This window comes from Leiobunum rupestre, chromosome 6 (assembly GCF_980474605.1).
Source record: "Leiobunum rupestre chromosome 6, qqLeiRupe1.1.hap1, whole genome shotgun sequence".
Lineage (NCBI taxonomy): Eukaryota > Metazoa > Arthropoda > Arachnida > Opiliones > Sclerosomatidae > Leiobunum > Leiobunum rupestre.
The window spans coordinates 51,461,863-51,475,118 of NC_143389.1; the positions used below are offsets into that span (position 1 = coordinate 51,461,863).

At 39.3% G+C, this 13,256-nt stretch overlaps 1 protein-coding gene across 1 annotated transcript; it reads right to left on the reverse strand.

The window, feature by feature from the left end:
• Window positions 1-2,297: 2,297 nt before the first annotated feature.
• Window positions 2,298-6,107, reverse strand: LOC149941437 (uncharacterized). The gene is made up of 11 exons (XM_090178350.1): window positions 4,946-6,107; window positions 4,806-4,871; window positions 4,704-4,739; window positions 4,268-4,376; window positions 3,887-4,203; window positions 3,697-3,822; window positions 3,539-3,628; window positions 3,338-3,426; window positions 2,939-3,017; window positions 2,614-2,868; window positions 2,298-2,522 (listed from the first exon to the last, which is right to left on the reverse strand). The coding sequence occupies exons 1-11, from the start codon at window positions 5,504-5,506 to the stop codon at window positions 2,379-2,381; spliced, it is 1,872 nt and encodes a 623-aa protein (XP_090034476.1). The 5' UTR covers window positions 5,507-6,107; the 3' UTR covers window positions 2,298-2,378.
• Between the last annotated feature and the right edge of the window lie 7,149 nt (window positions 6,108-13,256).

Below are 13,256 nucleotides of genomic sequence, written 5' to 3' on the forward strand. Positions count from 1 at the left end.
AGTATTCTTCCAACGCTTTCTAATCTTTTACCTGCTCCGAAATTTATCTCAACTCTTGCTCGGATTACGTAAAATTTATGGGTATCTTTAGACAGCATGCGAGAACGATTTCCCAATGGGAAACGCTATTTTACGATAATTATATGGTGGAAATTTTAAATAACGGTATAGCAATATATATTTCCCTAAGTATTTCGCTTATTCTAAAAACGACCATGTATTGTTAGAAAGAAAAATTGTATATATAAACAAAGTATAACCATAAGTCTATAATATTATCAAATCTTATAGACTTATGGTATAACATAGGTAAATTGAGTGAATATATAGCGTTTTACAAAATAGATTTAAAAAAAAGTTGAGCTAGATAACGGGCGCCAATTAATAACCAATGTTTATTTTTACCCTAGTAATATGGTAATAGTTAATTACAACTAAGAGACTGGAGGTTGCTATAGAACGCAGAAACATCTATTAAATTTTAACAGAAGTGTATGAACGTTTGGCTAATTCGTTATCATCTGATTTTGAGAAGCCTAGTTTAAAAACCGTCACCTCAAAAGGACCAATTGCAATATAAGCATATTTGTATTCACTTGAAATGTATAGCGGTGTAGCCATGAAAATGATTCCCATAGAAATGGGCGTGTCTTACAGTCTAAATTTTCGCTCGTGCCTTGGTACCGATTTGAAATAAATTAGCCCTTAGCTCGAATAGAACATAACTAGGATGACGTCGACATACTTCACGCCGATATTACTCTATGGTCGTACGTACAAATCTTTTTTTTTTAACTTTATTCTCAATGGTGTGCTCAGTGGCGGCGCCAGGGGGTAGGCCAGGTAGGCCACTGCCTACCTTCAAATTTCAAGGGGGCCCCAAAATCATCCTATAAATTGATCTAGAAAGGGGCTCAAAATTCTCCCAAGATATAAAATTCGCTAAAAGAGGCAATAGGCGAATCTCATTAATTCCTTATATAAAATGTATAACGAAAAAGTGATATTTGAGTCTTTCATTGTAAAATTTATTCCAGGAACCAAGCATATTAAAAGGTTTTAATCGTAATTATTTATTCAAGCATTTTGTTGAAAATGGGGGGGGGGGCATTCATTTGGTTTGCCTACCCTGGTGAAAATTCCTGGCGCCGCCACTGGGTGTGCTCCTCCCGAATCAAACTGTTGGCTACGCCACTGTAACCTACCTCATTTGTCTTTTTAAAACATCTAATTAAATGGATTTATGCGTAACTAGCTCAGTTCTGTGAAGAATATTATAAATGATCCCAGAACTTCAGTGTCAGAAGAAATCCATTATACGGCAAGTTTATTGTCGGATGAGCGTCGCCCATTTTTCTGCGGCGGCGGCTACTTAGCGAGAGCGACCAGCCAATGAATTGACGAATTTTGAAATGACGTTATAGCGCACGACACTACAGGTACATGCAAGCACGTAGATATAGAAAGTCTAAGGGGAGGACGCAGTGGCGTAGCTGAGAACTCAGAGGCCCCCCGCAAAAATCTCTATGAGGCCCCACTATTCAATTTTGTTTATGGTTAGCGGGGCACCCCCGAAGCTTGAGGCCCCCCTTGAAGCTCGAGGCCCCCCCGCACCGCGGGCCCTGCGGACCATCAGCTACGCCACTACGAGGACGGGTTATAACACAACCAGATTAAATCGCGAGCGTAGCGAGCGCGAAATTTTTCGTTAGCAATAACGCATATTTAAAGTACTGGCTAGACTCGGGACGAGTGACAATGACATTTCCGCACGTGTATCAAACGAAGTTTTTTAATACATTTAATCGAAAGGAATCGACTCCTAAGGGGGGGTTTAAACCCCCTAAACCCCCCCTTATATACGTGCTTGGGTACATGTCTTGGGCACACAGCCTTCGTTGCGTGCTTTTTTGATCATAACATGTAGAGGTATTTTCACGCGCAAAACGAATTTTAAAAGCCCTCAATTTGAAAATACACGTCACGTGTTACATTCGACGTGGTTTAAGCCACCGACGGCTTCACCCAAGACATGATTCCATATAATTCCTGGCAGTGGCATAGCCAGGGGGGCACAGGGGGCAAATGCCCCCCTCCCCCGAAACGTATGGTCGTACGTACAAATATTTAATTTTTTTACTTTTTTCAAACAAAATCCGGGCTACGCCACTGATTCCTGGTACAACAATAACCAAGTAATTAAGGGGCAATTTTGATTAAACCAATTAGAAGAAAAGGGAATATATAGTAGGCAACTTACGAATGAGGAGTGAATTGATAAATCATGTGTTAAAACTTTTTTTAATAACTTAAGGAAATAAAAATATACAAAAATATAAAGTATTTATTAAGTTTATCTTCAGGAACGGATGTACACACTAGCACACGCTAAAATCCCATAGTTTAACGGTCTGGTCATAAGAACCACTAACTATAACACTGTCGTTAAACTGTAAACAGGTCACTCCATCAGTATGATTTCTTAATGTCACTAAACGCTGTCCAGATTCTAAACTCCAAACCTAAATACGAAAAGATGATCAGTTACAAAATCAAAGTACATAATGCGAGAGATAGTGTGATAATCTATACTAAAAAGTAATAGATATTTGCCTTTAAGGTCTTATCATCGCCTCCACTAACAATTCGCCAGTGATCCGATTGTAAACATCTGACTACCCCTGTATGTCCTTCGGACTTCATCCAGTCTAGAGTGCTAAGACACTCTCCCGTTGCTAAGCTCCAAAATTTAATGGTTCTGTCAAGAGATCCGCTGATAATTTTAGAATTATCAAATTGTAAACAGGTAACAGCATCTTGATGCCCTTCTAATGACATCAAACACTCTCCATCTATTAATTTCCATATCTAACCAAAAATTAAATTAACCAAAATGTATAAAACTATGTTGTGGCCAGCTTTTACTGAAAAGAAATACCTTAATAGTTTTGTCACCTGACCCAGACACAATTTTATTATCATCAAATTGTAGACATAACACAGCTCCTTCGTGCCCTCTGTAATTCATTTGGAAAATAATTTTTATCCACACATTTCAGGTGATATTTAGTTTTCAAACTGGCATGCGTAGAACAACCAAAGCACGTTCAAGCTAACGGAAGTGACGGACAGACAAGGGATTATAAGATTGCCAAATTTCACATCCGATCGCAAACTATTTTAGCAAGTATATATAAGACAAAACATCTATATAATATAAAGATGCAAGCTCCCTTCTAAAGCACGATTTCAATGGAATATTGATATCAGCACTCCCCAACCAACGCCCACATGAGTCTTCAACAAAATTTGGTCTACATTTCTTTTAATCATGTACCTTAATGTCATTCGACAGGCGCCAGTTTTTATGTTCCAAACTTTCAAGGTATAATCGTAAGAACCACTAACTACTTTGTCCTCATCTACCTACAAGAATCATTACCAATAAAGGGAGGGGAAAAAAGGTATATATTTTTAAGTGAATTTCAAAAAAAAACTTCAGTTATTTTTCTTTGGACCCTGGAAAGCGTTACGTTACCTGCAAACACCTAACGGTATCGCTATGTCCGATCATAGTCACTTTACAAGCTATGGATGACCAAGAATGTTGAGTACTCAAATCCCAGACCTTTAAAAGTGAGATTAAAACATACAGTTCTCATTTTAGCTTTATTGATATCTAAATATTTGATTTACTTTAATAGTGCAATCACTCGAGCCACTAACTAATCTGTTTCCCTCCAAATGTAAACACCTGACAGTTCCCGAATGACCGACTAATGTCATCACTAACCAGGGACTATTTGTTCGAATATTCCAAACCTAAAGAAAATATGTTATAATAAGAAATCGTTACTTTAGAAAAAAAAAGAAACACTCAAGTTACTTTAATAGTTTTATCTGATGACCCACTGACAATTCTAGTGTCATCAAATTGCACGCAGAAAACACCTTGTATATGTCCGTGGAACGTTCTAACGTGGCAATTGCCTTTAATCCAATTACGCTGTAACCTGTAACGTTCAGCAAAAGCTTGCTTCCAGTCAACTCCTCCATGGGGAAGTCTGAACATAATCATTTGCTTTTGTTCAGCTGCCCTCGAGAGCTGCCATTGAGGAGATAGACAAAACTTGTGCCACAAAAAAGGGTCGCTAGCCATCTCTTGCCAAGCTCGACAAACCATTGTACATCGACAAAGACTCACTAATATAAAAATATATTTGAATACAAGGAAAATGTAAAAATAGAAATATTCATAAACTATAACCAGGGTCAAGGTAGGATAAAATGCGAGTAACGATTGGATCAGGTAGTCCTAAAATTGGATCTTCGCAATTAACCGGACAATGTTGATGCATAATAGGAGCCATGACAACCTATTATTAAAAATTAACATATATTATTCGTATTCTGTTGAATCTATGCAATAAGTATTAGGTCGAGCAAGTATGCGTGTTTCAGGCTTTTTTTACTTTCGACAGAGACATTTTTTGACATTGAAATTTGTTTTTGAGTTTCAGGTAATATTTTACTAATCCCAGATTTTTTTGTACTGTGTGGTTTCATTCAAATATACTATTATGAAGACAATGCAAAGGGGAACGCAGTAACAAGCAATAGGACAAAAACTATTTTGAGTGTAGTAGTAAATTGTGCTTTGCTTAGCCACCTATACAAGATTATACATTTTAAAATTTACTTACACTAAGCAAATGATTTTGAGTGGCACTGCATTGATTCTAAGTTAATAAAAAAAAAACGGTATACATAAAAATACTAACTAGTATTTTTTTTATAATACGAACCAAAAGCGTTTTTAAAACAAAGTTTTTTTGCTGATCTGAGAATTCCGAAAACCACTGTTTCATTATCTGGAAAAAGGTCAATTTGGTTTAATTTAGTAACAGATTTAAATTTTAACCAATTAATGTATGAAACTGCTTACATCTAGTTTACCCTTAAACTCAGCAGCAGTCATCTTATATTTACCACGAGGAACATTATCAAAATAACTAGGAACTGCCAATGTAGGACACGAGCGTCGATAGTTTTCATAGTCCAAATTATCGCAAGATGTTGCATTATAGTCATCCTGAAGGTAGTTCCCATTTAATGGTTTCCAAGGCTTATAGCACCGAGGTAAACTATAACATTTTCTAGGAAACTGCGTAGTTTGTTCTCCTATGGATGGATGTTTACTGCATCTATTTAAATGTCCAATTCGGTACACAGTATGTTGAGGGCAGGTAAGCAACATGATTTGCCCTTCTGGTGTTTTAGGTAATAAATATAAGTATTGCAACGAGTCCATGTTCAAAGATGTATTTAAGTGTTTCTTTTTAGTAGAGCATTGATTTAAATTAGTTAGAGGCACACTGAGATTATCTATGGTCTTAGTTTGTTTGTCTAGCTCATCCCAGTTGCGCTCAAACAAGAGATGACATTCATTACAATGTGACTCCGAATCATTTTGAGTATCCAAATTGGAATCTGCATTTGCACTCATATTTAAATTACAATAATACAGTAGTATTTGACGCTTCAACAGACAATTTTAAAAAATGGACGGGGACAAAAACACTAAATTTGAAAGCAGAATGGTCAAATGGAAAAACTGGACAGAATTAATTAGCCCACTGTGATTGGCGAAAAAAAAATTTTTTAAAGATGTAACTGCACAATGACGAAATTTGATCACTATTTAAATTGGGTAAACCTGTCATTCTATTTCATCCACGATTTATCTTTCTTTAGAATGAACAATATTTAAACTATCTTGGGTTTTTGTATTACTTTTCGCAAAGCAGGCTGAAATTTTTAGGACCTAGGAATTTCAGAACCCAAACTCCGACGTCGATGCACCTCGGAGTCCATGGACTAATGAAAATAAACAAAGGGACTCTTCTCAAGACTGTGGTGGTCACGATGATTCAGATAGAAACGGGCGTGGTTTATAGCGAAGATTTACACTAGAAAGAGCTTCATTATACCAAAGCCACTTTTGTTGCCCTTTAATCCTTGACTTTGCACTGGAACTTCTATGCGAAAAAGAATCGGGGTTTGCGTTTTCCCTTTGACTGCTCTCGACTGCCCCGATCAAATATTTTTTCGACTTGCCCTCGGATCTGTTCCGACACATTTTAGCAAATTGTTTTAGCGTGTTTTATGATTCCATCAGAGATATAAAACTAGATTCGAATTCAGAGAGCTTTCCGATTGACGGTTTTGTAAAGAAGCGATTATCCACTTCCGGCACGTGACCTTTAAAAAATCAGCCTTCACCGGTTGCCGTAGGACGCTATCTGTATTTGGTTACTATAGTAACTATGAAGCTAATTTTTCTGAGTTCCTGCAGAAAGTGGGTAAACGCTATTCGCGACCGAAATAATAGCGTTTTCCATAATTGACGGCTTTTAAAATTCATTTTGCGCGTGAAAATACCTCTACATGTTATGGTCAAAAAAGCACGCAAAAAAGGCTGTGTGCCTGTAGTGTCGCGCGCTAAAACGTCATTTCAAAATCCGTCAATTGGGAACCTCCGAGTTTGATCCAGATTTAAGTCTAGGTGGCGTAACGATGCTAGCTTCTCCGAGGTAGCATCTAAAATCTAGCGTCTGCTACAGACAAATTAAAAAGTCAACAGATCGTTTTTACTTAAATAATCTTATCAAAATATAGCAAACGATGCAAAAATTATATTCAAATGCGAGTATCATAATTTATAAAGTCAAATTAACGAATAACGATGAAGAAAGACTATTAGCGTCTGCTTAAGCCACTACCTGGCGAACCAAAGGGAGCGAATTGTCTACGCGCAAGGCAGTTATTTTAAATTTTTACGAGGTTGATATCATCTTTAATCCCATTTATTGCTCTAGAGTGTTCTGTGATCGCTTAAAGGGAATATAACCTCCAAGGCGTTCTTTATGGAAGACCCCCTAATTTATCGGATTACCTCTCCAGTAAATCACTAAGCAACGCTGAAAAGCTTAAAGCCAAGGGAGGGAACGGCCAACAGCGGAACCCTTGATCTAATCTGTTTCTATAATACTAACAAACTTCGGAACATTACATTGGCGACATATCTTAAACATGGACTAATTAATGTATACATTAATTAGTCCATGTCTTAAAGCATCTTCTCACAATATTCTTACACCACACTTTCCCAAAACTTTCACCTTAAACTCGTGTAACATTCCGGCACACAGGTCACAACATAAAAGTAAAAAATTTGCCTCGCTTGCAAACAACGTTTCCGCACACGGCTTACTTTCTACGGCTAACCTTCCTACAACTAACCCTAACCATTCTATTCGGAAAAGTAATGAATTTAACTCTAATATACTAGTTTTGCGAAAACTGTCTCCTGTTCGTTAAACACTCTAGCTGTATCTTTTATTCCTTCTGTCACTCAAAATTATAATAGTTCCGTTACCGATGGCTCTTTAATGTCTAACTCTCATGTTCTGACGAATTATGTCTCTGTCCTTCTCACCAATATCCGTAGCCTTCACAAATATAACTTTAGGGAGTTAACTCGTTGCATTTCGCCAATTACCAAAATTGCAGCCATAACTGAAACCTGGCTTACTAGTGACATCCTTGATAGTGAAATAAGTATTAAGCAATTCTCCCTTTATCGTCGCGATCGCGACTGTAGCAAGCGAGGTGGAGGCGTGGCTATTTATGTCTCAACAGATTACACTACATCCGTCGTTCCACTTATCGATAGCGTACTAGAAGATACGTGGTCAGCTACTCTCGGACTTGAATTTGTTGCAGTTAAATGCCTTAACGCCTCAAGCAGTCTTTTAATTTGTCTAATTTATCGTTCCCCTACATATACCAACCACGAAGAAACCATGACGATTATTAAAAAGGCACTGCGTTATTGCGCAACTAACAATTGCAATTTGCTGTTATTAGGAGACTTTAACTACCCAGGCCTAAATTGGAATATTTCCCTACCATCGAACCATTGTTCCATCGCTGCTCGTTCATCAACGATTATAGTCTATTTCAACATGTAGTTGATGCTTCTCGGTATGGTGGCCTAAGTGTGACAAGCAATACCCTTGATTTAATTCTTACTCTGGAACCTGATTTGGTATTCGACTTGGACTATGGCTCTCCGATCGGACGAAGCGATCATGTAGTTATAATGTTTAAACTTGCGTTTCCTGTTCGCCAGCCATTTCTTCCTCAACGTTTATGCCGTAATTTCTTCAAAGGGAACTACGATGCACTCAACTCTTATCTCCTAGCAATCAACTGGTCAAACACTTTTTCGTCTATTAATATTGACCTCATTTGGGACTCATTTAAAAGTATACTCCTTCATGGTATTGAACAATTCATTCCCTTTCGTACTCCTTATGTGCCTGATAAGCACTCTTATGCAAGACTAACTATGTCCCGTAGGCATAAATTGATTTCTTGGAGTTTATATGTACAAGCTAAGAGAAATAAAAAGACTAATCCTGAGAACTTCATTCTAAATATAAACAGTCACGTAATGCTTATATAAATGCGTCTCGAAAATGCAAACGTAAAGAAGAAAAACACTTAACCGAACAGATATCTTTGAACCCCAAGGTCTTTTGGAGTCATGTGCGTAAGTTGGGAACCTCACATTTTACTGTTTCGGAAATGGCACTCTCAGATAGCTCCTTGACCACTGATATTCCGACAATTTCTGAAACGTTAAATGACTATTTCGCTGATGTGTCCTCCAATGTACCTCCAGCTCCTACCGTTTATGCTCCAACAGTTCCTAATGAATCACTGCATATCTTTAGTTGCACTCCTCAAGATGTCATTCGATTACTACGCAAACTAAACACTTCCTAGTCAGCTGGTCCAGATGGCCTTCATCCTGCTCTTTTAAAAGCAACCGCCCACTCTATCTGTGCGCCGCTGTCTACGCTGTTCAATCCTAGTTTTTCCTTAGGAAAAGTACCAGAAGACTGGAAAATTGCCACTATCACCCCTATTCATAAAAAGGGTTCGTGAACCAAGAAGGAAAACTATAGACCTATTACCAAAACCAGCCATATTGCTCGTGTTTGTGAGCGCATATCTAAAGCCCAGACAGAAGACTTTCTCACTAGAACAAATTTTTTATCTGATGCCCAACACGGTTTCCGGCCCCGTCACTCATGCACTACCAATCCTCAATCTGCAACACATGATTACGTTAGCTGGCTCGATAGCGGTTCACCTGTGGACATTATTTCCCTAGATATGAGCCGTGCGTTCGACACTATTCCACATAGTCATCTGCTACGGTCTCTCTCGGATGCTGGGATTTGTGATTTGGCTTTACGTTGGCTTGGTGATTTCATTGAAGGTCGCTTCCACCGTGTTGTCCTGAAGGGCTGCTCTTCTTCACTACGATCTACCCTCAGTGGTGTCCCTCATAGCACAGTACTTGGACCACTGCTATTTTCAATCTTTATAAATTCATTGCCAAAGTGTGTTAAGCACTCCGTCCCACACTTGTTTGCAGATGACACTAAGTTGGCTACTAACACCAATTCCGCTGAAAATAGGGCTAACTTACAATTGGACTTGGATGACGTTGTTGATTGGGTCGGAAATTATGGTATGAATTTTAATGCAACAAAAAGTGCCGTCCTTCACTTAGGTAACTCCAATGTTCGCCACACGTACAAAATTGCTGGAGAACCTATTCCTAATGTGCCTATTATACGCGATCTTGGGATTCTTTTTGATGAAAACCTAAAATTTTCCAAGCATACCCAAAGCGTTGTAAGTCTTATCAATTCTATCACTGGACTCACTCGCCGAAATTTATTTTACCGCTATAAGCCTATATTGCGTGTTATATACAATGCTCTAATTCTTACAGATCTTCTTCCACGTCACCGTAACTCTTCACTCGATCTTCTTGACCCAGTTGACCGCCATAGAATTAATGACCTAGTATTTATTTTTGACATTTTGAGAGGCAACGTTTCCCTAAATTTTTCAAAATTTTTTACTCTAAATAATACCGGCCGTATGCGTGGTCATTCTGAAAAACTTTTCAAACCGCGAGTAAACACCGCCGTGCGACAAAATCACCTTACTTTTCGAGCTTTAAGCGACTGGAATTCACTACCTCAAGATATCCTTAACAGTCAATCAAAGGTTTCTTTTCGTGTCAAGCTAATTGATTGGGTTAAGGATAGCTAAATTTTCACCGTATTCTTTGTTTATATTGTACGGTATATATTATATAGTGTGCGTGTGCGTGTGCGTGTGCGTGTGCGTGTGCGTGTGCGTGTGCGTGTGCGTGCGCGTGTGCGTGTGCGTGTGCGTGTGCGTGTGCGTGTGCGTGTGCGTGTGTGTGTGTGTGTGTGTGTGTGTGTGTGTGTGTGTGTGTGTGTGTGTGTGTGCGCGCGTGTGTGCGTGTGTGCGTGTGTGCGTGTGTGCGTGTGTGTGCGTGTGTGTGTGTGTGTGTGTGTGTGTGTGTGCGTGTGTGTTTTTTTTTTGTTTTTTTTTAGAGGACGCCACAGTAGCCTCACTGGCTTAGGCGTATTATGTATCCTCTTTTTTTGAATAAATAAATAAAAAAATAAATAAATAAATAAGTCCTACCTTCTCTGAATTCTTCAACTTCATAATTCTACAATATAATAATAATTCAACCTTACGATCGCTCAAGTTACTATGGCTTTATTACCTAGCTACCTTTCCCCCTTTTCTGATTTCGAAGTCCAGCGACAACATTGGGCCTGGGCGGGAAAAATGGATTCGGAAATTTGAGATCTTATTGGATGCTCTTAACGTTACTAATCATCATCGGAAACGGTCACTTCTTATACATTATGGCGGAGACGATATTCAAAATTTATACTACATTTTGACTATTCCGGCCCCTCAGCCCGTTGGACAAGGTGTTGCGGTGCAAAATGAATATGATACTATCCTACAAGCTCTAAACAACCATCTGCTTCCTAACCGAAATCCAGATTTTGTGGTAATCAACTTTTACGACGCGACTCAATATGAATCCGAAACCATAGATGAATGTCAAACTCGTCGTCGTACGCTATCCATTACCTGCGATTTTGTCAACCCTGACCAAGAAATATTGCGACATTTGATTCATACTTGTCTTTCAAACGCTCTTCGTCGCAAAGGACTTCGTAACCCCGCCATTACTCTGGATGAAATTATCTCGAAGGCATTGAAACGTGGTGTCTTTCCAAAGAAAGGGTGGGATAAAGAGATTGCTAAGGCTATTCAGTTAAGACAGCAGGCTTGCCGTGACCACAGGAAAGCTAAGTCCCAGGGGCAAACTGAAGATGTTATCCGTGCTAAATGGACGAAGAAAGCTGTTAAGGAGATGGTAGCTCGAAAAATAAAGATGGTCAATAAGCGAGTCGAGAACGATATTGTTAATTCGGGAAAATCAATGGGAAAAAAGTTTTGGAAATATTTGTCTTGTAGCTTCGGAAAAGTGCTTCTTCTGTAGCGTATAAGAAAACTGGCTTTCGTGGAAAAAATGGAGTGCTACTGTACGAGAAACAAGCAATGATTGCGCGTATTGAAGAATATATATCTGACTTAGAATATGACCTGTTGAACCACCCTGTTGGTGCTTCGTCCGCGAGAGATCCTGAGCAACTTAACGATCCGTTACACGAAAAGGAGTTTGAAGGTGCAGTTAGAAAGTTAAAACGTCGGAAAGCTGTGGGTATTGATGGAATTTATGCTGAAAGCATCTTGTCGCTTGGTCATCGGGCACTAAATTGTCTCTGCTATATTTATAATGACATCAAAGAGTCTGGTGACATCCCTGCCGATTGGAAGGTTTGTTGAGTTAGTCTTATAAACAACTGAAAAGCCAAACCTGAAGAATCTTACAGACCAATAGCAGTGACGTCTATCATGTACAAAATTTACGCTATTATCTGGAAAGAACGGATCTCCACTTACGTGGAGCTTAATGGCTTTTTAAATGAGTCACAGTATGGATTTCATCATGGTCGTAGGATAGCGGACAACCTCTTTGTGCTGACCCAACTCATTGAAATGTATCGATTGAGGAACAGACCACTATTTTATGGATTCTTGGATTTAGAAAAGGCGTATGATAGCGTTCGGCTTCCTCAATTATGGCAAACCTTGAGCGGTATAGGCGTTGGAGATAAAACGATTTGAAAGTTGAAGCAAATATACAATGGCGCTACCAGCATATATAGTACACAGGGTGTCACCACTTCACCAATGCTAAATTCCGTCGGGCTTCGCCAAGGATGTCCTCTCTCCCCAGTTCTGTTCTCAATCTACATCAATGCATTTGCGAGGGAATGATCACTCCGCGTAATCGGTGTACAGAGCCGTACCTTTGACTGTACTAATGGGATTACGCGTAATCTTTGAAGTCCCTGCCTTTGGCAGTGCTAATCTAAGTGTAATCCGGTGTACAGACTTTCTAAGAGTGGTTAGCCCCTCGTGCATTTGCTGATCATCTGGAAAGCTCAGGCTTCGGAGCTTTCGTAAATGGGGAAGATGGATTAGTTGTTTCTGCCCTGTTATTTGCTGATGATATCCTTCTCTTGGCTACTAGTCGTCTAGTCCGTCTGATCTCCAGAATCTCCTCAACATTTCTTCTTCTTTTGCGGATCGCCAGGGTTTGCACTTTGGAAGTGCTAAATCGAAGGTTTTGATTTTTGGAAAAGAAGCTACCAGTGATAAGTTCTTTCTACATAATGTACCAATTGATGTTACCACGGAGTATACGTACCTTGGCGTCCTCTTATCTACGGTAGGAGACAACTATATCCAGGAACACGGAAAGGAGTTGGCCCTAAAGGCCACGCGGTTAAGATGGGCGGTAAAAAAACCTGGCAAAAAACTCTTACAATAAGTATACCGTGAGCCGTACTTTGTGGAAAACCGTTGCTGTCCCTGCGGTGACGTATGCAAATGAGGTTCTTACTCTTTCTGGTGCAACGCTAAAGGCCTTGGATTATGCCCAAAGAGAAGCTAATGGGGCTGTTCAGGGAGAAATGGGTTGGAGCCCAATGAGGGATCGTGAAGCGCTAAGCAAATTAAAGTATTTAGGACAACTTCTACTGCTGCCGGCCAACTTGCTTCCTGGTATAGCGTTCAGAAACCTCCGACAGGCTGGAATTAGAACGAAGTTCCTTAAGAGAGTAGACCAGTTGGATAGGATCTATGGAAAGGGTACCCAGAGGGGAGCATCGACATCAGAACATCAATGGAGCGTCACTGTCACG

Coding starts and splice junctions, on each gene's coding strand:
- LOC149941437 (XM_090178350.1), bottom strand. CDS start 5,506: ATGAGTGCAAATGCAGATTCCAATTTGGATACTCAAAATGATTCGGAG. Junction 4,377..4,703: donor CTCAAAATCATTTGCTTAGT/GTAAGTAAATTT, acceptor TTTTAATAATAG/GTTGTCATGGCTCCTATTAT. Junction 3,629..3,696: donor CGAGTGATTGCACTATTAAA/GTAAATCAAATA, acceptor TCACTTTTAAAG/GTCTGGGATTTGAGTACTCA.